A 21,404-nucleotide genomic window follows, 5' to 3' on the forward strand; every position below is an offset into this window, starting at 1 on the left:
CCTCCTTGCTTCTGTGCTGGGGTGGGGCAGACAGGTCAGGACACCTGGGTTCTATTCCAGCTCTGGCTGGGGGCAGCTGGGGTCTGGTGGGGTTAGAGGAGGGTGGTTTGGGCTCCTGGGTTCTATCCCAGCTCTGGGAAGGGAGGTTGGGTGGGTTGGAGAAAGGGTGGGCCTGGGAAACAAGACATTTGGCTTGCAGTCAAGCCCTGGCAGGGGGGCACGTGGGCTGGGAACCAGGATGCATCTGGGTCCTCTCCAGCTCTGGGAGGGGACTCTTGGTAGAGAAGCAGCCTGGATATGACTAGAGCAGAATCCCAGGACCCCCCTGCCCCAGATATGGCTATTGCCAAGGGCTGGTGGGAAAAGCCACCAGGTTCTGGGAAATCAGGGGAATTCCAGCTGGTCATGCTGGCCGCTAGGGGGCTCCCCAGGGCCATGCATCAGCCCCTTCCCCACCCTCTCACCTAGCTGGGCAGGCAGTGGATGCAGAAACTCCCACACAGCCTGCGGCCAGCAGGGGGCACTGTGGGGAGCGAGGCAGGGAGGTCGGCGGGGGCTGGGGCAGCTATATCAACACCCTCCCCCCCAGCTCTTCAGGAGGGGATTCCCGGCCCCAAGGCAGAAAATCCCAGGAAGGCTGGGAGTGGCTGGAACATATTACCACCACCCCCAGCAGGGCAGGAAGCCAGGCTGGGCCTGTGACTGGCCCCTTTCCACACCCCACGGGACCCGGGGATTTCCAGCCTCCTCGAGACTTCATGGGGTCTTTTAGCCCAGCAGCGGCATGGGAGCGGGGGATGGAAGCCAGGACGCCTAGGTTCTAGCCCAGCTCTGGCAAAGGAGGGTGGGGATGGGGGGCCGGGACACTGGAGTTGTCTCCTGAGCATGGCACAAGCGGGGGGGGGGGGTCTGGTGGATTACAGGTGAGGCTTGGGGAGCATTGCCAGGCAGGACGCCTAGGTTCTCTGTCTGTTGAGGGAAGTTTGCGGGGATGAAATGACGTAGAGTGCAGTGGGTAGCTCCCCTCTACAAGCAGGCATGCAGTGGAACAGTGCGTAAATCAAGGGCTGGGCATTCTGGGAGCTGAACCCCACCCCGGAACCCATTTGGGAGCCTCCTGCCTCTCGCTTCACTTTGCCCCACTCAACATGGTGTCGCAGGAGCGCATCCAATTGCGCATGCACCCTGCGATCCTGGCTGCCCCACTAAAGGACCTGGCTTCTGGGATCTCCATTGCGCATGTGCTTCTCCCCATAAGGTGACGGCTGTGGCTCAACGCAGTGCATGCGCAGTATCATGGAATCAGAAGCCAGTTCCCAGGTAGTGTGTCAACTTACTACGCATGCGTCTGTGCCAGGACGACGGCAGCCTTCACGCCACACTCCCCGTGTCACTGTGCTCTAGTACCCCAGCCCGAGGACTTCCGCCACGCTCAAGATGGCGATCGGAAGTCGCCGTGAAAGCACGTGTGTGCGGCGTCCAATGGGAGGGGGGTTGGTATGGGAACCGAGGGGTGGGACCATGCTGGGTCCCGCCTCCTCTTGGGTTGGCGGGAGAGTCGGAGCTGGGGCTGGAGGGTAAGTAGGGGGCGGGGCAGGGCTGGGGGGTATTTGGAGTGAGAGGGATCCTGGGGGGGTATTAGCTGGGGTTGGGGCACCCTATGGGGGGCCCCTGTTCGGCGGGCAGTAGCTGGGTGTGGGGTCCCTGGGGTGGGGGGTGCTAGCAGGGGGTGGGGTTCTTGTGGGGGATCCCTGGTGGGGGTGTTAGCGGGTGGTGGGGTCCCTGGTAGGGGGGCACTAGTTGGGGAACCCTATGCGAGGGTCCCTGGGTGGGGGCTGTAGCTGGGGAGGGGTCCCTGGGGTGGGAACACTGTTTGGAGGGGCTCCTTTGGGGGAGACTTTCTGGGGGGTTCCTGGGGGAAAGGCTTTAGCTGGGGCTGGTGTCCTTGGTATGGGGAAGCTCCTTGGGAGGAGACTCCCTGGAGGTTCCAGGGGGACAGGCACTGGCTGGGGATGGGGTGTCCCTATGGGGGGAGGTCCTTGAGGTGGGGGACTCTCTGGGGGGTCCTGGTGGGGGGTAGGCAGAGCTGAGGATGGGGCCAGGGTGTTTTTATGGGGTAAAGGGGGCAGGTGACTGGGGGCAGTTGTGCCCCATGGTTGCTGGGAGGCGGGTGTGTGTCTGCCGCAGAGTGGGAGCTTCCTAGCTGGAAGGTGGGAGCCTGCCTGCGGGCTGTTGGGCCCAGGCTGCCCTGGAGGTTGGGGGACTGGACCTCAGGTACCAAAGATATCACAGTTCCTGTGATGTATGCTGGACCTCATAGAGGAGGCTGTGTGGCTGGTCTTTCCCTAGGTGTTTGGAAAGTGCACAGTGCATGTACAAATGCAGTGGAATTGGTTTATACCAGGGCTGGCCAACAAGTGGCATGGGTAATCTGTGTGGCACATGGCAGATTGGGGAGGGGGCAGGAAACACAGCAGCAGCCAGGGTAGGGAGCAGACTGGGCATGGGAAGGGGCTTGGCCTGGCACTCGGGCAGGGTGCAGGACTAATTTGTGGCATGCCTGCCCAGAAAGTTGGCCCCCGCACCAGACCTCATTGCATCAAGTCTTCCAGTGGAAACGTGCTTTAAGAACCTCACAGGCTCCTTTTTTCTTTGCATACCTTTCAGCATCTTTTCCTGTGATCTGTTCTGATGATGTCTTATACATGGGCTTGTGCTAGCTGTAGCGCCAAGTACATTTTGGCTTGCTGTGCCAGGCAGTGGGTCTGTAGAGAAGCGCAGCCTCGCTTTCTATCTTGGCCATAGAGACAGAAAGAAAAAAGGGCCCCACAAGGGTTATCTGTTCCTGGCATGAGGAATTAGCACATGCAGGACAGTAGACATCAACCTTTTGGGTAGATGTGCTTCAAATTAGCCCTGCACCCTCCCCTGCCCAATCTGCTGCTCTGCTTTCTGCTCCCTGCCCTGTTCTCTCACTTTGATCTGATGCTTTGCCTTCTGCTCCCTGGTCCATGCCCCCCATCTGGTGTGCTGCTGTGCCTTCTCCTCCCTGTCTGCTTTGTGGCTCTGTTTTCTGCTTCTTTCCTTGTGTTCACTGCCTGATCTTTTGCTCTGCTTTCTGCTCCCTGCCTTGCACCCACTGTCTGATCTTTTGCCCTACTTTCTTTTCCCTACTCAACTTGCTGCTGTATTCCTTGCTCCCATCTTGATCTGTGTCATTTGTGTCACCCATCCCTCAGGTTGTTTCTTCCCCCCCATGTGGATGATTGGCATTAGAAGAAAAAGTTGAGGATGGACCAAGGTGTTTTTTGGATGCAGCCCTGTTATTTACAAGGAACATACAAAGAATCCCCTGTCTTTGAAATGCTGCAGTCCGCGAGCAACAGAAGTGTTTTCTCTGCTTATGATTCAGTCTCTTCCAGGCACTTTAAGCCCAATTTGGCCTTCTGCTTTTGCCCTCAGATCCACCATGGAGGCCAAGCGGAAGGTATCCCCAGCAGGGCCTGGCCCAGAGGACCCCTGGCAGTGGAAGCGGCCACGGGGGGGTGACTGGGAGGATGAGAACCCCTCGCAGTTTGAGGAGGCACTGGCCTACCTGGATGAAGTGGAGAGCGAGATGGCTCTGGAGATGAAGGAGTCATCTCAGATGCTTGATGTCATTGCCATTGGTGAGGCAACCCCCTCTGGCTTGCCTCAAGGGCTGAGGCCAGGGCCCCGGTTAAGGGGCTGTGGGGTGGTGGACTGCTGGCTTATGGGGCAGGGGTTGAGGGGTGTGGCACCAGGAGGGAGGAGGAGGAGGGATTGGGGCTCTAACATTGAACTTAAACCTCTCCTTTTAAGGGAGTCTGTTTTCTTCGGTGCTGAACCCCAAGTGGCAGCGCCCAGCGCCCCCTGGGATTGACCCCGCAGCTGATGCGCTCTGCTTCCAGCAGGTGGAGCTGGATTATTACGTGGGTAAGCATGCCCAGTGCAACTCCATAAATTGAGCTGAAGGCCTTTGAGAGGGGAGTAGGGTTGAGTGGTCAGAGCAGGTATGGTGGGGAGTCAGGACTCTGGGGTTTGATCCTAGCTCTGGGTGGAGAGTGGTTGGGTGGTAAGGGTGAGGAGCCAGGACACCTGGGTTCTCTTGCTAGCCTGGCAGTCCCATCCCAACTCCAAAAGGGAGTGGCCTAATCTTCCCTGTTCCCCCAAACCCTTGGAGGTTACTGTGTTCTGGGGAAGGGCTAGGGGCTGGGATTATCCCTCCAGCTATTTCCATTCCCCCATCTTGGGGGCTTTGTTTGATTAAGTTGTAAACCCAGCCCTCCTCCCCCCACATAGGGAACCCCCCCCGGCCTTATCAATGTCCTGGGGTGAGCAGGGGCTTTTACAGAGCACAATGGCCCAGTGTGTCCCTATCCCAGGGGAGGGCTGGACATACAGGTTGGAGTTCCCCAGGGAAAGTTCCCAGCAAGCTGGGGTGTGGGGGCAGGGTGCCACATATAAGGTGGGGGAAGGAGACCTGGCTGCCTCTCCATGCCCTCCCTCCTTTGGAAGGAAGGGGGCATTAATCTCTGCCTGACTTTCTCCCTGCAGGCTCCCCATTTCCTGGGATGCCAGGTGCTACACAGGGCCCAGTGCCTGTGCTCCGTATGTTTGGTGTCACTAAGGCTGGCAACAGTGTGTGTTGCCACATCCATGGCTTTGCCCCCTACTTCTACGTGCCTGCCCCCATTGGTGAGTGCCCACCCACCACAGTGCACAGCAGGAGTGGAGGGGGTGGAGACAACAGTGCTGTCTTTGCATAGGCAGCCTTCCCCATCCCTTGTCCATCCCCAACCCTTCTTGGTTTGTGCCCCTAGGCTTCCAGGCCCAGCACCTGGGTGAGTTCCAGCGGGAGCTGAATGGGGCTGTGCTGCGGGACATGCGCTCCAACAAGGATGGGCTGAGCCAGGCTGTGTTGGCTGTGGAGCTGTGCAGCAAGGAGAGTGAGTGCCCCCCTTACCCCAGCCTTCCTCCCTTTGCTGGACCAGTCCTGTGTCAGGAAATGATTTCCCTGCTCCTATACATGCACACACACACCCCTACCCACCTCCTTGGAGCATTTCCCACAGCATTCACCCTGTCCTAGTGTGGGTGGGGGTTGTATAGCTCTGAGGGATGCTCCATTGGAAACTAGTGGGTACCCCGATTATCTGTTGCCATCCACCCCACTGTTTGGGATCTCCCACCCCATTTGCTGCTGCTGCATGGTGATGCTCTGACCTAAGGGCTTTTGGTATGGGGAGCAGGGTAGAGTCCCCTTAAGATGGTGGGTGAGTTAGGTTCTGTGTGAAGGGGTGGTCAGAACCACCCCTAAGGCTCCAGTACCGTAGGCTGGTCCCTGACTGTGCCCCACCCCCTTCCCCATTAGGCATGTATGGGTACCACGGGCAGCGGCTTGTGCCTTTCCTGAAGGTAGTGATGGCTCTTCCCCGGCTCATCGCCCCTGCCAAGCGGCTGCTGGAGCAGGGCCTGCGCTGTGGGACCCTTGGCCTACATGGCTTCCAGGCCTACGAGGCCAACATCGACTTTGAGATCAGGTAGGCAACTCCAGCCTTCTTTGGGGCTCTGCCAAGTACTCCTGCCCCACAAGAACCCTGCCTCTTAGTTGCTCCCCCACATGTGAGTCCCCCCACCCCAGCCCCAGTCAGCTGAACTCCTAGCTGCTTTCCTGACCGGCCCCACCTAGCTCCTACATTGCTCTATTTCTTCTTCCATGAGCCCCATGCCCCCTATAAGCCTTACCTCTTCTGCTTCCCCCGTCTGCTGCCCCCCCAGCTGCTCTTCCTTCCCCTGCCATGGGCCTGATATGCCCCAATATACCCTGCCGCCCTCTGTTCTTCCCATCTCCCTGCTAGACCCCCCCACAACCCCCACCAGCAGTCCTACATACAGAATCTCTTCCCCAGCCCATGGATGGCTTCCTTCTTTTTCAGGCCCATTGCTTCCCACCTGCTGGATGCTATGTGTCCCCCTCCCTCCCTGATTGTCCCCCACACCCCTTCCCACTTTCATAGCAGTGCCCTTGCCCGCAGGTTCATGGTGGACCGGGATATCGTGGGCTGTAACTGGATAGAGCTTCCTCCTGGCACATACCAGCTGCGCACAGAGCTGGCCCCAGGGGAGGCCTCCAAGGACAATCCAGCAAAGGTACTGTGTGAGCACAGGGCTTGTGTGGGTGGGGTGGGAGGTTGCCCAGGGAGATGAGGGGGCTGCTTCCAGTGTGCACTGTGCTTGTTGGGGAGGAGGAAGTGTGATGTTCAGGGTCTTGCTGATGATTCCCATCCCCCAGGCATCTCTCTGCCAGCTGGAAGTGGATGTGGCCTGGACAGACTTTGTGAGCCACCCCCCTGAGGGCGAGTGGCAGGTCATTGCGCCTCTGCGTGTGGTCAGCTTTGACATAGAGTGTGCTGGGCGCAAAGGTAAGGGTGGGGAAGGGAGCAGCCAGGTGGGGTGCTGGGGAGGGGGAAGCTGGCACTACAGTTGGGGGTGGGGGTGGGCAGCTTTTGAGAAGGCAGCTCGGGTTTTGGGGGTGGTGCCTACGAGGAGCTGGACGAGTGGCAGGGACAATCAGGAAGGGCAGATATCACTGGTGGCGAGTTGAGTGTCATCATTAGAGACCAGAGTGAACAGACAGGTACTGCATGGCAGGCAGCTACCTCCTGCCTGTGCCCACAGCCAGTCTTGTGGGTGTATGTATGCATGTGTATGTGAGAGGGTGAATACACTGCTCCACCTTTAAACTCCTTCTCCCCCTCTCCCAGGGATTTTCCCGGAGCCGGACAAAGACCCTGTGATCCAGATCGCTAACATGGTGCTGCGACAGGGGGAGAAAGACCCCTTTGTACGCAATGTCTTCACCCTGCAGGGCTGTGCCCCCATCGTAGGCTCCCAGGTGCTCTGCTTCCAGAGAGAGGCTGAGCTGCTCAAGGTAATGCTGCGGGGTGTGGCGGGCAGGGCACGGGTGGAGGTTGGGAATGGGTAGCCCTGTGGGGTCCTGTTCTGAGGGGCCCCAGGGGGTAGGGGTTGGGGGGGCCAGGTGCAGGGGTAGAGTCTATTCTTGCCTTGGGGGACTTTGCCCTCCTCTGATTTCCCTTTTGCCCTACACCCCACCCCTCCGGTGTCTCACAGGCCTGGGCTGAGTTCATTCGCATTGTGGACCCTGATGTCATTACGGGCTACAACATCCAGAACTTCGACCTGCCCTACCTGCTCCAGCGTGCCCAGGTCCTCAAGGTACCTCCTGGGCACCCCTCATGCTCTCCAGAGTCTGCAGGAGTCCCTCCACTGGGCCCTGGGGGCAGCCTCACTCTAATGATCCCCAGCACTGGGTCATTGCCCCCCATACTAAACTGCTCCACAGTGCACAGGCTCTCAAGGTAATACTGCCCCCCCACACTTCCTCCCCGGGCTCCAAAACCAGGTTGCTTTGCTGCTGCAGTTCACAGGCCCATGAGGTACCAGCACCCCCTCCCTGGCCCTGCTGCCCCACTTGCCGTTGTGATGCGAGGGCAGCCATGGCCAGTGCCTAAAACTCTGACCCTCCCCGACCTGGACCCCACTGACCTCTTTCACACAGGATACCTTCATCACATACATACCCCACCCCAGCAGATGTCCATGCCCCTCACCCCACTGACCTGTTGGGTTGTGCCAGTGCTCCTGCTGGGACTAAAACCCAGAGGTTTCTGGCTAGAGGGTTTTTCTTGTCTGTTCAGGGTCAGACCAATCACCATAGATGGGGTCAGAAAGGAATTTTACCCCCTGGTCAGATTGGTTTGGATCGTGGGGGTTTTGCCTTCCTCTGTAGCGGGGGCACAGTCTCTTCCTGGGATTTCTCCAGTGTATATTAACAACCTTTGCAGCAGCAGGATGATGGCCACCATGATCCCACTGCTATACCTGTCCTTGTGGCTGTCAGGACTGCCTGTGTAATTTAGTACAGAGGCTAGATCAGTGATTTTCAGCCAGGATGTTGCAGCACTGGAATGCCTTGAGACCTTTTTAAGGGTATTGCGGAATGCCCTGGGATGCCTTGAGACCCGTTTAAGGGTGCTGCAGAGTGCCATGTGCTGTTGGGCATGCAAACATGAGTCGCAAAATAAACCTAGGGATTTCAGATTTGTTTTAATGCTACAGATTCCTTTCTGCTCTGTTGTGGGATGCCTGAGCTCTTTGCAGCAGAAGAAATTGCTCTATTCTCTTCCTGTCCTCAAAAATCAAATGAAAACCTAACAGCTGGCATTTTTCAAGGGGGGCCTGGAGTCCTAAACAATGGATTTGCATAGGATGGTTTAGATAGGGATGACCCTGTCTCAGGCAGGGGGTTGGACTAGGTGACCTCTGTGGGTCCCTTCCAGCCCAACAGCTCTCTGCCATGACTCCCACATCCAGGGGTTCCCAGATTGTGACCTGTGCCTGTATTTGTAACCCCACACCCAGGAACCCTCCCTCACCCCAGCCATGCTGACCTTGTAGAGCATCCTCTGCCCTTCCCTGCTCTGGCACAACTTAAACCATGCACCCCGTCCTCCTTGAAGCTGTGCCAGGAATTTCCAGGGGGTCTGAGTGCTGTGAGAGGGTGGGCTTGGATCTGGTCCATGCATAAACCTGATGGGTCCTCCAGCTGCTGGGTTGCAGAGGATAACTTCACCCTGTCCCCGGCCAGGAATATGATGAGCAGTCACGTGAAAGCCTTTTCTACCCAGCCCGGAGTCTGGGGGCAGCAGTGGAGGTGGGTGGGAAGTGATCTGGGGAGCCCTGCTTGCCTTTGTTTCTGTCTCTGAGTTTGAGCTCTGCTCCATCTGGGTTGCCATGTCTGCCAGCTCCTTGGCAGGAGCTGTGGCTGCTTTCAGGCACCAGCCAGCATGGTCAGAGGCATGGCTGCGGACACCTCTCCTCCCCAGTGCCCCAGGCTTTTTGGTAGGGGCACATGGCAGGAGTTGGGGAACATGGCCTGCCCTGGCAGCATAGCATGGTGATAGCGACGAGCTCCAGTGCCCAGCTTCTGAGCGTAGGCACAGACCCCTGCTGCAGGAGGGCATATATTTGTGCCCAGGCCGGTCCCAACAGCCTCATCACCTGGGTCAGTGTGCTCCAACAGCAGGCTGCTGTGCAGGGATGTCCAGCTTCCCAGGGTTGGGCACTCACAGGCTGGTACCCCTCAGCTCCAGAGAGCCTGGGGCCATACCCTAGCCACTCCCATGGTGGGTGAGATGTTGAAGGGGAAGCTGCTTTGTGGGCAGGTGGACTCCAGGTGGGGTCATTAGTTTATCTGCTAATTAGCCTGCAGGAGGCAGTTCAGCCTGCCAGGTGGTAGGGCATAGTGTTTGCCCTCTAGGATGCAGTGGACTGTATTTCCCTCCATATCAGGAGGGGGTGCTACGCAGGGAAACTGAGTCACACCCTGACAGTGAAATCTTGGCAGGGAACTCCCTAGGCTGAAATGGGGGAGGGGAGGGGCAGAATTAAAGGGGGTCTCTCCCAGCCTAGAGGGGCATGAGGCCCTGACTTGCCTTGGGGGAGTGAGTCTCCCTGGGGACACAGAGGTGGCTGGTATTGCCTCGGTGGTCCAGCTGCCTGAGTCTTGGTTCCTGTTGCCCCTTCCTTTCCCTGCTCCCCTCCCCCACCAAGGTCTCGACGTTCCCTTTCCTTGGCCGGATTCCAGGTCGCAAGTCTGTCATCAGGGACTCATCCTTCCAGTCCAAGCAGATGGGGCGGCGTGAGAACAAGGTTATCAACACCGAGGGACGAGTCCAGTTTGACCTGCTACAGGTGAGGGTAGGGGTTGCAGGTGTGGGGTACCAGCAGGAGCCTGCAGGTTGGGAAGGGCAACTGGGAGGGCAGGGCGGGGCAGAGGGCTGTGGATTGGGTGTGAGGGGCTGTGGCAGGGCTTGTGGAGCAAGGGGCTGTGAAGTGGAAGCAAGAGGCACTGGTAGGGCAGGGAGCTGTGTGTCAGGAGTGAGGGGACTCTGGCAGGGCTGGGGGGGCAGGAGTTGCAGGTCATGAGTGAGGGGCACAGTCTTTGGCAGTGGTCCCAGCCTGGCTCTGCCCCGTTGCCCCAGGTGCTGCTGCGGGACTACAAGTTGCGTTCCTACACCCTCAATGCAGTGAGCTACCACTTCCTGCAGGAGCAGAAGGAGGATGTGCAGCACTCTATCATCACTGACCTGCAGGTCTCTGAGGGGTGGGGTCAGTTTCGGCCCCTCCCCCTCTTCCTCTATCCTGACCCCCCACCCCCAATGAAACCACTGGACTGACCTCTGCCTGCCCCTATCCTAACAGGACTCCCCTTCCTCTCTCAGTCCCATTTCTACCACCACAAGGGGGCATCTCACTCAGCCCTGCTGTTGTTCCCCCACCCAAGGCTTTCCTTTGGGGCCCTGTCCCCAGAGCAGGTTATATCATCCATGCCTTGCCAGCCCAATGTGTACTCCCTACTCCATTTCCCTCCTCAGAACGGGACGGACCAGACCCGGCGCCGCCTGGCCGTGTACTGCCTGAAGGATGCCTACCTGCCCTTGCGGCTGCTGGAGAAGCTGATGTGTGTCATCAATTACATGGAGATGGCCCGGGTCACTGGCGTGCCCCTCGGCTACCTGCTTGCCCGTGGCCAGCAGGTCAAGGTGGTGTCGCAGCTCCTGCGCCAGGTGGGCCCCGCCCTGGGCAGCAGGCATGAGCCCTGGCAGTGCCCTGTCACGTGGGACAAAGTTTGGGAGGGAGGGGGTGGGGGCAGGTGCCCTCTTGTCTGTGACCCTCACCCCCACCTCTTTTCATAGGCCATGAAGCAAGACCTAGTGATGCCTGTGGTGAAATCAGAAGGGGGTGAAGACTATGCAGGCGCCACCGTTATTGAGCCGCTGAAGGGGTGAGCTGGTGGGCTGGCAGGCAGCAGTGGGGCTTTGGGGGATTGACTGGAGGTGTGGGTGAAGGGGCTATGAAGGGCTATTGGGGGGCAGGGATGAGGGGCAGGGGCTTGTGGAGGACTGGGTGGCTTAAGGGATGGGTGGAAGGCAAAGGGAGGGCAGGAGGTTGGGGGGGGTCTGGATGGCGTGGGTGGTGGGGGCATGAGGTACCAGGATTAAGGCTTGGATGGCAGGGGGAGCTAGTGGGACTGGGGTGGGGGGGGACAAGTCCCGCAAGGGAATGGGGGGGGGGGGTGGCAGTGCCTAGAAGGAAGCTGTTGGGGGGTGGCAGAGGTAGTGACCCCCCCACCTCCCCATGTGGCCCCCAGGTATTATGATATGCCCATTGCCACGCTGGACTTCTCCTCCCTGTACCCGTCCATCATGATGGCCCACAACCTCTGCTACACCACCCTGCTGCAGGCAGGGGCACCAGAGCGCTATGGGTTAGTGGGACTGGGTGTGGGGCAGAGAGGGTGGACGACAGGTGCCTCCGACCACAGTAGGGGTTAGGGCTGGGGTCACCCTCTGATGGGGGTGGAGGCTGGGAGGGTGCAGGAGGGGCTGGGGGGGGCTTCATGGTGGGTTGTCTCAGTGAGCTCCCCCTCCTCCCCACACCCAGCCTGGCCTCTGAAGACTTCATCCGCACCCCAACGGGTGACCTCTTTGTTAAGGCCTCGATGCGCAAGGGGCTGCTCCCTGAAATCCTGGAGAACCTGCTGGCTGCCCGCAAGAGGTGATGGGCATGGCACCCCTCCACTCTGCCCCTGGGCCTGCAAGTACAGGCTGCAGGGGGCCAAAGTGGGTTGGGCCTGGAGGGGGGATGACCCAGCCTACTGATACCCCTTCCTCCTCATTGCCCTTGGCAGGGCCAAGGCTGAGCTGCAGTGTGAGACAGACCCCTTCAAGCGCCAGGTGCTGGATGGGCGGCAGCTGGCACTCAAGGTCAGCGCCAACTCCGTGTATGGCTTCACTGGTGCCCAGGTGGGCAAGCTGCCCTGCCTGGAGATCTCCCAGGTGAGAGATGGGGGCCATCTCAGGCCCTTCCTGGTCTCCCACTTCCCCCATGCTGGGACATCAGAGCAGCTGGATTTTCCCCAGAGGATGGGCAGGTGGGTGGGTAGGGCTGGCACTGCATGGGCCCCATTGTGTGCCCAGGCAGAGGTACCTGGGGACTTTCTGGGCTCCAGCCCTGGCCCAGGGGTTTCCCTGGCACTTCCTCAACTTTTGCGGGAGGGGAGAGACTGTCTGAGAAACCCCCTCCTTCCTTCTGTGCCCTACTCTTGCCCTGGACTTCCCAGTGACCATGGAGTGGGCATAAGCTCTGACCTATGAGGCTAAGACAAGCTCTTTGTTGCCTGGTGGAGCAGGGTGAGGCTGTGATACAGGGAACTTTCACCCAGTGCTGAGATGCAGCCACCTCTGGAGTGAGGCAGTTTGTTATGGGGCGGGGCTGGCTATACAGGACCCCCTTGCCCAGCACTGAGATGCAATCCCCTCTGGGGTGGGGTGCACCGAGGGGTGATTATTTAGAGGCCAGGTAGCAGCAGGGTATCAATTGTGGTGTCAAGTGAATCTGCTGGCAGAGACTCTAGGCTTGGGCTAGCAGGCCTGATCACTGATGGGGGGGATGGGCTGTGGGTGCCCAGCCCCACCCAGTTGCCTGCTAGAATGGCATCTCCACATCATGGGCTGGGGTGGGCTGTGGGCACCAGAACAGGGGCCCTTTGGGTGTGGGCAAACATAGATTATTCCCTTTGGAATGGGCCGGGGGTGTGTGCTAGTCATGGTGCTGTAGTGGAAGCAGAAAGGTCAGGGTGAGGGGAGTATGGGGTGAGAGTGAAGGGCATTGGCAGGGGGAGGTGGGGTCAGGGGCTACAGGTCAGGAGTATGGGGTACTGGTGGTGGTGTGGGAGCAGGGGGCTGTGAGTTAGGAATGGAGGGTACTGGCAGGACAGTGGGGGCAGGGGTATACAGGTTGGGAGTAAGGGGCACCAATAGGATGGGGGGGGCAGGGCAGCTGTGGGTCAGGAGTGAGGGGCACCAGCAGGGTTGAGGAGACTGGGATAGAAGTTTGGGGCAGTGTTCCCTGTAAGCTGCATGCCTGGCAATGCTGAATGAGCGTGCCTGCATGGTCGTGCACACAGCGCGGCTTAGAGGGAACGCTGGTTAGGAGGATATTATTGGGGCTGGCGTGCCTGGCTGCCCACCTCCACCCTGATTCTCTTCTTCAGAGCGTGACCGGTTTTGGACGCCAGATGATTGAGAAAACTAAGCAGCTGGTGGAGTCCAAATACACCATTGCTAATGGGTACTGTGCTGACGCCAAGGTGAGGGGCATTGCAGGGGATGGGGCCTCCGAGCCAGGCCTGGGGGAAAGGGAGGGCAGGGCTGGAGGGGCTGCAGCTGGCTCTTCTCCCCCTATCCCAGGTGGTGTATGGAGACACGGACTCAGTGATGTGCCGCCTTGGTGTGGCATCGGTGGCCGAGGCCATGGAGATTGGGCGGGAGGCAGCCGCCTGGGTCTCCAGCCACTTCACGCCTCCCATCAAGCTGGAGTTTGAGAAGGTGAGGGGAGCTGGGGAGGCTTGGCTGCTTTGGTTGCGGGAAGAGCCCTGTGTGTTGGGGGCTGGGCAGGGCTCACCCCATGTCCCCCAACCTCAGGTGTACTTCCCCTACCTGCTGATCAGCAAGAAGCGCTATGCAGGGCTGTACTTCTCGTCCAGCGCCCAGGTGCATGACAAGATGGACTGCAAGGGCATCGAGACTGTGCGCCGTGACAACTGCCCCTTGGTGGCCAACCTCATTAGCACCTGCCTGCAGAAGCTCCTCATTGACAGGTGGGCCCAGACGCCTGGCCCGGGCCTATACCCCTGACCCCAGACCATCAGGGAGCGACCCTGGTAAAGTCCCATGATGGAACCAGAGTCATGTAATCTCAGCGTGGCACAGAGCCTGCCGTGCAACCTGCTAGAACCACTGGCCCTACAAGAGCTAGGACAGAACCAAGGTGTCCGGGCTCCCAGCACCCCCTGCTCTGCTCTACCCTGCTCTGTTGCCTCACCCTGTTCCCAGGAGTCCTGGCTCCCAGCCCCATTGCTCCAAGCCACCAGACCCACTCCCATCCCAGAGCTGGGAGAGAACTTGAGTGTTTGGGCTTCCATCTCCCCGTTCTCACCCAGTGCCCCCCGCTTCCCACAACTGGGAGGGGTCAGGACACCCTGGTTCTGTATCCCCCTTGGTCAACCCCACCAGATCACACTCCCCTCCCAGACGTGGGAGAGACCTCAGGCTTCCTGGTATTGGGGTAGCGCCCTGGCATCTGGGGCTGATTGGGGGTGGGGGCTGTGCATGGCAGGGACCCAGCAGGCGCAGTGGCCCATGCAAAGGAGGTGATCTCGGATCTGCTATGTAACCGGGTGGACATCTCCCAACTGGTGATCACCAAGGAGCTGACCCGCACAGCGCACGAGTACACTGGCCACCAGGCCCACGTGGAGCTGGCTCAGAGGTAGGGCTGGTGTGGAGGCCTGGCTTGGTTGTGGGCGGAAGAGGGTGGGCTTGGGTAGGAGAGTGAATGGAGCTGAGGTGGGAGTGCAGAGGGGAATGCAGGTGGGATGGGCTGGCTAATGGAGGCAATGGGGCAGGTTTCCCCGCCTCCACAGCGTGGTTCCTACCCTGCCCCCTCTGGGGGGGTTCTGTGGGGCAGGGGGTGCAGCCAGGCATGACCCATGGGAAAGGCAGAAATAGCCTCACCAGCCCAGCTGTTGCGGTGCCGCCCCCTGGAAACAGCCTCTCCCCCGCTGCTTCCTGTGGGCCCCAGGGTGGGGGTGGGGTGGTGCTGGCATCTGTCGTGTTTCCCACCTGCCCCCCCGGCCATGCCAGTGCTCCTCACTCCTGACCTGTAGCCCCCTGCTTCCCCCAGCCCTGCTGGTGCCCCTCACTCCTGACCTACAGCCCCCTGCCCTCCCACTCGAGCCCTGCCAGTGTCCCTCACTCGTGACCCAACTGCTTAGAACTGTAGTGTGAGCTGTCCCTGACAAGGACCCTCTCAGTCCCCCCACCCTCCCCAGAAGGTAACGGCCTGTGCATGCGCTTGGCTGCTTGCAGCCATGACAAACACTTGCGCGGAAGCGCCGGGTCCCCAGGGATGGGCAGGCAGGCGGGCGAGCGAGGGGCACCCACAGGCGCAGAGTTTCCTCCAGCCCTGCCTTTGCTGGGGGGAAAATATGCTAATGGGGAGCTAAAATAATCCACAGCATTAACAAGAGCCACCTCCGCATCCGCTTCCCCCCCCCCCCCGCTGAGGCCCCTCACTTCTGACACATAGCCCCTTGCCCAGGCCCTTTGGCTCAGCCCTTCTGCTGCCTCTTGCTCCCAACCTGCTGCTCCCTGCCCACACCTACTAGTGCCCCTCACTCTTGACACAACACAAACCGCCCCCCCCCAGAGGGGGCAGGGTAGGAACTCACCCTCCTGCTGGCTGACACCAGCCCGGACATAGTGGGGCTCACTGAAACATGGTGGGACGCAACGCATGATTGGGCGGTGTATGTCAAGGGCTATAGGCTGTACAGGAGGGACAGGATAGGAAAGAGAGTTGGGGGCGTGGCGCTCTATATTAAGGAGGAATACACATCCTCGTTAATTAGCAAGGAGTCAGGGGAGGGGCACTCTGAAGTGCTTTGGGTTAGAGTACAAGGCAGTCGAGGGGAAAGGGACTTAACGGTGGGAGTCTACTACAGACCTCCCAACCAGGGAGAAGAGCTTGACCAGGAATTCTTGGGTCAGCTCACAGAGGTAGTGAAGGCTAAGGATGTGGTTGTCATGGGGGACCTGAATTTCCCGGACATCTGCTGGGAAGAGCAGTCAGCCAGGTTTGAACGCTCACGTAGGTTCTTGGCCAGAGTGCAGGACCTCCATCTAACCCAGGAGGTGCACAGCCCCACCAGGGGGGACGCCTTGTTGGACCTGGTGCTGGCCACGGGTGATGACCTGGTGAGGGGGCTGCGGGTGCTCGACCACCTGGGCGACAGCGATCATCGCCTGCTGGAATTCACCATCCAGCGCAAGGTGGCAAAGGCATGCAGTAAGGCAGCGGCCTTAGATTTTAGGAGGGCAGACTTCAACGAGTTAAGGAGGATAGTTGGAGAAGCACTGAGGTCCCGGTGGGGAGGGGAGCCAGGTGTCCAAGGAGAGTGGTCGCTCCTTAAGGAGACGATCCTCCAAGCCCAAAGGAAGGTAATCCCAACGAGGATCAAAGGGAGCAGGAGAGCACACAAGCCTCCGTGGCTCACCAAAAGCATCCAGGAATGTCTCCTTGCTAAAAAGGAGGCTTACACCCAATGGAAAGAAGGGGTCATCACCAGGGAGGACTATTCTGTAGTTGCTTGCGGATGTAGGAGGGTAGTTAGGAAGGCCAAGGCAGAGATGGAACTGAGGCTAGCTTCCCAGATTAAGGACAATAAGAAGTCCTTTTTTAAATACGTAGGGGGTAAAAAGAAGGTCCCGGGTAATGTGGGGCCCTTGCAGGACGCGATGGGAAATTTGGTCGTCACACCAGACAGCAAAGCTAACGTGTTTAACGATTTCTTTGCCTCTGTCTTCCTAAGTAGGGACCAGAACAGCCACCTCCCTGCTGGGCCCCCCTTGGGCCCCGGGGGAGGCACACCTGGGCCACGGGTTAGGGAGCTTCTGGAGGGGTTGGACGTATTCAAGTCAGCCAGTCCGGATGATCTCCACCTTAGAGTACTAAAGGAACTGGCCAAGATCATTGCCAGTCCGCTGGCACAACTTTACGAGCACTCGTGGTGCTCTGGTGAGGTACCGGAGGACTGGAAGAGGGCCAACGTGGTCCCCATCTTCAAAAAAGGCAGGAAGGAGGACCCGGGAAACTATAGGCCGGTTAGTCTTACCTCGATCCTAGGCAAGCTGTTCAAGAAAATTATGCTGGCACACATCCATGAGGGGCCAGCTGGGGACTGCATGCGTAGGGGCAACCAACACGGGTTCATCAGTGGCAGGTCCTGTCAGACCAACCTGGTGGCCTTTTACGATCAGATCACCAGATCATTAGATGCAGGGGTAGCAGTGGACATAGTCTTCCTGGACTTCTGGAAGGCTTTTGACACTGTCTCTCACCCCGTTCTCATTAAGAAACTGGGGGGCTGTGGTGTAGACACCCACACAGTCAATTGGGTCGCCAACTGCTGGAGGGCCGCACCCAGAGGGTGGTAGTGGATGGGTCCTTCTCAACCTGGAAGGACGTGGGCAGTGGGGTTCTGCAGGGCTCGGTCCTCGGGCCCACACTGTTCAACATCTTCATCTGTGATTTGGACGAGGGGGTAAAAAGCACCCTGTTCAAATTTGCTGATGACACTAAGATGTGGGGGGACATGGGCATACTGGAAGGATGCAACAGGCTACAATCAGACCCAGACAGGTTACAAGGGTGGGCAGATGAGAATAGGATGGGTTTCAACACAGACAAGTGCAAGGTGATGCACCTGGGGAGGAACAACCGGCACCATATCTACAGGTTAGGGAACTCCCCTCTTGTCAGCATGGAGGCAGAAAAGGATCTGGGGGTCATCATTGACTCCAAGATGAACATGGGCCGACAGCGTGGAGAGGCAGTTAGGAAGGCCAACTGCACCTTGTCATGCATCCACAGATGCATCTCGAGTAGGACTAAAGAGGTGATCCTCCCCCTCTACATGGCACTGGTCAGGCTGCAGCTGGAGTACTGCGTCCAGTTCTGGGCGCCGCACTTCAGGAGGGATGTGGTCAGCATGGAGAGGGTCCAGAGGAGGGCCACTCGCATGATCAGGGGACAACAGGGCAGGCCCTATGAGGAGAGGCTATGGGACCTGAACCTGTTCAGCCTCCAAAAGAGAAGGCTGAGGGGGGATCTTGTGGCCTGTTATAAACTAGTCAGGGGGGATCAGCAGGCATTGGGGAAGTCACTGTTCCCCCGAGCACCGCCGGGAGTGACCAGGAATAACGGTCACAAGCTGGCAGAGGGTAGGTTTAGGTTAGATATCAGGAGGCGCTACTTCACAGTCAGGGCGGCTAGGGTCTGGAACCAACTTCCAAGAGAAGTGGTGCAGGCTCCTACCCTGGGGGTGTTTAAGAGGAGGTTAGATGCACATCTTGCTGGGGTCGTTTGACCCCAGTTCTCTTTCCTGCCATGGTAGGGGGTCGGACTAGATGATCTGCTCAGGTCCCTTCCGACCCTAGAAACTATGAAACTATGAAACCTGCAGCCCTCAGCTCCTTCTTCCCCCACCTCTCTCCAGGATGCGGCGGCGGGACCCTGGCAGTGCTCCCAACCTGGGTGACCGGGTGCCCTATGTCATCATCAGTGCTGCCAAGGGAGTGGCAGCCTACATGAAATCTGAGGTGGGGGCCACAGGGGGCAGGGGAGGAGAGCAGAGCTCTTGGGTCTTCTGGGGGGGAATGTGGGGAGTGAGGGTATATGGGGGGGCAGGTGGCTTTTGAGCTTTGGAGAGGCTGGGAGATTTGGGATGGAGTTCAGGGGCGGGATTTTGGTGGCCTGGGGGATTTAAGAATAGGTTCTGGGAAGATGAGGTTGCAGGTAAGTAGTGCTTTGGAGGCCTGAGGGACTTTGGGGGAAGTGGTGGGGACCCTTCACGACCACACCCATGGGTGCTTCAAACCCTGGAGATGTACAGTGCTCCCTGCCCTCCCCTCTGCAGCTGTCCTGGGGTCCCCACCTCTCAGCCTGCCCTGTTTCCTTTAGGACCCCATCTATGTGCTGGAGAACAACATCCCTATCGACACACAATACTATCTGGAGCAGCAGCTTGCCAAGCCCCTGCTCCGCATCTTTGAGCCCATCCTCGGAGAGGGCAAAGCTGAGAGTGTCCTGCTCAGTGAGTTGCCTGAACTCCTTTTCTTCCTGCCCTGGGGGGCAGGGGGTCTGAGTTGAGGGTGGGGGGGACAGCTGTCTTGGGGGCTGGTGGTGGGGGAGGGCTTGGACATAGCCCTGAGTGGGTGTGTGCAGGTGTGGGAAGGGGAACTTGTGTGTACATGTGCTGGGAAGGAGAATTCTGTGTGCACATGTGCGGGTGTATGTGGAAAGGGAAACTGTACATGTGAGACTGGGGGGAGCTGTGTGTGTGTGGGAGGGCAGAACAGTGTGTGTTTGGGGGGGGGGGTTGTGCTATCCTTGACCAGTGCCTTTCCCTACAGAGGGGGAGCACACACGCTGCAAGACAGTCCTCACCTCCAAGGTGGGGGGGCTCATGGCTTTTGCCACCAAGCGCAGCACCTGCATCGGCTGCCGGGCCGTTCTGCCGCACCATGGTGAGTGCCCTCTGCTGCCCTGCACCTGCCCCCATCATCCTACCCCTCTTGGAAGTGCTCCCCCCTAGCTGACCCTGCTGCCCACCCCCCTTCCCCTCCAAAGCAAGCATCTGCGTGTCATCTCCCAACCCCTCAGTGTGTGTGCGGGGGAGTGGCGGGGGGCAGGGAGGGTGGCAGCACCCTGTTCCAGGGCAGCAAGTGGCGCAAGTTCCTCTTGGGATGGGGGGGGGAGGTGTCTCTGGGGTTTTGTAACTGGAGAAAAACCCAGTGCTGCTTCTCAAAACTCCCTTCATAACCCCTCCCCCCACCCCCAGCCCAGGCAACCTTTGACTCCCCCTCCCCATCCCAGGCCCTGGCCCCTAGTGGGGCGTGGGGCTGAGGTGTGGGGTGGGGGCAGAATGCAGGGATGTGTGGGGAGGCTCCCCATGAGTGTGGATGAGGGGGGTCTGGTAGGGGTAGGAGGGCTCTAAATCACAGTGTGGAGGGCTTTGACTAAGTTTGGGGGGGCAGTGGTAAGAGGATCCTGCCCCCCTGATCCAACCTCCCTCCCAGGCGCAGTGTGCAAATTCTGCCTGGGCCGGCAGTCTGAGCTGTACCAAAAGGAGGTGAGTGGGAAAGGGCAGGTGACACTGCTGCGGGGCTTGAGGGCAGGGATTCCCTTGTGAGCTAAGGACACCGGGGTTCTGGCCCTGATCTGGGAGAGGAGAGGGGGGTGGTAGGTTAGAGCTGGGGAACCTGGACCCCTGAGTTCTCTCCTGGATCTGGAAGTGGGGTGGGGTCTGATGGGGTGGAGTAGGGGGCTGGGAGCTGGGGCAACTGGGTGTTACCTTGGTTTTGGGAGGAGAATGGGGTTTGGTGGGTGAGAGTAGGAGGGTTGGAAGCCAGGGCATCTGGGCTCTACCCTAGGATGCCTGGGTTCTCCCTCAACTCTGAGAGGGGAGTGGGGGCTGGGGGTTAGAGCAACAGGGTTTGGGAGCCTGGATTCTCTCCCAGCTATGTTGGCAAGGTTCAGTGTATGGGGGCAGGAGTGCAAAAGTGATGGCCCCCTCTCTCCCCGTCCCAGATCTCTCATCTTTCTTCACTGGAAGAGAAGTTTGCCCGGCTCTGGACCCAGTGCCAGCGGTGCCAGGGCAGCCTGCATGAAGACGTGCTGTGCACCAGGTACCCACCCCTCCCCTGCCTCCGCCTCACTGGAAGCCTGTTCCCACGGGACCCACATGCATCTCTCCACTCTTCCTGGGGCATTTACTGCCCCTTATCGGCCCGGCTCCCACAGGGCGGGGTGGGAACGGGGCCATGCGCACTTACCTGGTGCCTTTATAACCCCATAAATCCAGTTACCTGTCTGGGGCACCCCGCCCCCCGCTGTGTGTGCATGTTTGTGTGCGCACATGCGTGCGCGCACACACACACACACACGGCAGGGAGGGCATGCCTGGGTGAGTCCCATGAACCCACAGTCTGGCTGGGGGAGGGGGGTCCTGGTTGGCTCCCATTGCCCAGATCTACCTCTCCCTTCCTGGGGGAGCTCCAGGGATTCCTTATATTGTGACTGTTGCAGGGAACATTCCCCCTTCCTCAGTGGGTTCCTTCAGGAGCTCTCCCCATTGACCCCAGGATCTCCCCACAGTGCTGACTTCCCCCCCTCCCCAATCTCCCTGCAGCCGCGACTGCCCCATCTTCTACATGCGCAAGAAGGTGCAGAAGGACTTAGATGACCAGGAGTGCCTGGTGGCACGGTTTGGGCCCCCTACGTGGTGAGGGGGGGGCAGGTGGCTCAGCCCCAAGCTGGGCAGTATCCTGTGTATAGGCCTCCCCCTTCCAACCTGCACGGAGGATGTTGAAGATGGGCATTTCTTGCCTCTGCACCCTGGGTGTTGTGGGCTTTGCCTTGTCTCCCTCTGCCCAGGGGTGACAGAGGCCCCAGTTTGGTGAGATTTTTTGGGGGGGGGCGGGGAGCAGGGCTAGGGGGGTGCTGGGGGTTTGGGACCATTTGTAATTTTGTATTTTCTGTGATGAATAAAGAGTCCTATTTTAAACACTGGATTCTCTGGCAAGTTGATTAGGCACCAGGATGCCTGTGTTCCTCCCTGAGAGAGAGAACTGGGGTCCAGTGGGTTTAAAGCAAAGGAGGGTTGTGAGTGGAGGCTT

The 21,404-nt window shown here is 59.1% G+C and overlaps 1 protein-coding gene across 2 annotated transcripts; it reads left to right on the forward strand.

The window, feature by feature from the left end:
- The first annotated feature begins 1,457 nt into the window (after positions 1-1,457).
- POLD1 (DNA polymerase delta 1, catalytic subunit) lies at positions 1,458-21,190 on the forward strand. 2 transcript variants are annotated; one of them, XM_090049927.1, is made up of 27 exons: positions 1,458-1,577; positions 3,463-3,668; positions 3,841-3,954; positions 4,576-4,716; positions 4,842-4,967; positions 5,393-5,561; positions 6,057-6,171; positions 6,314-6,443; positions 6,786-6,952; positions 7,153-7,257; positions 9,655-9,795; positions 10,086-10,196; positions 10,479-10,670; positions 10,800-10,888; positions 11,255-11,371; positions 11,548-11,661; positions 11,795-11,942; positions 13,160-13,255; positions 13,356-13,493; positions 13,590-13,765; positions 14,284-14,436; positions 18,224-18,326; positions 18,688-18,820; positions 19,140-19,253; positions 19,806-19,858; positions 20,317-20,414; positions 20,918-21,190. In XM_090049927.1, the coding sequence occupies exons 1-27, from the start codon at positions 1,483-1,485 to the stop codon at positions 21,012-21,014; spliced, it is 3,441 nt and encodes a 1,146-aa protein (XP_089906053.1). In that variant the 5' UTR covers positions 1,458-1,482; the 3' UTR covers positions 21,015-21,190. The 2 variants fall into 2 exon arrangements, with proteins under 2 accessions (XP_089906053.1, XP_089906054.1); XM_090049928.1 differs by lacking the exon at positions 1,458-1,577 and adding an exon at positions 2,128-2,274.
- Positions 21,191-21,404: the final 214 nt, after the last annotated feature.

Source organism: Crocodylus siamensis, chromosome 5 (genome assembly GCF_052110815.1).
Source record: "Crocodylus siamensis isolate JL-2025a chromosome 5, ASM5211081v1, whole genome shotgun sequence".
Lineage (NCBI taxonomy): Eukaryota > Metazoa > Chordata > Crocodylia > Crocodylidae > Crocodylus > Crocodylus siamensis.

Bases quoted from the DNA above. Each gene is read 5' to 3' on its own strand.
- POLD1 (XM_090049927.1), top strand. From the start codon at position 1,483: ATGGGAGGGGGGTTGGTATGGGAACCGAGGGGTGGGACCATGCTGGGT. The intron at 6,444-6,785 runs GTAAGGGTGGGG...CCCCTCTCCCAG, and splicing joins AGAGTGTGCTGGGCGCAAAG to GGATTTTCCCGGAGCCGGAC. The intron at 20,415-20,917 runs GTACCCACCCCT...ATCTCCCTGCAG, and splicing joins GAAGACGTGCTGTGCACCAG to CCGCGACTGCCCCATCTTCT.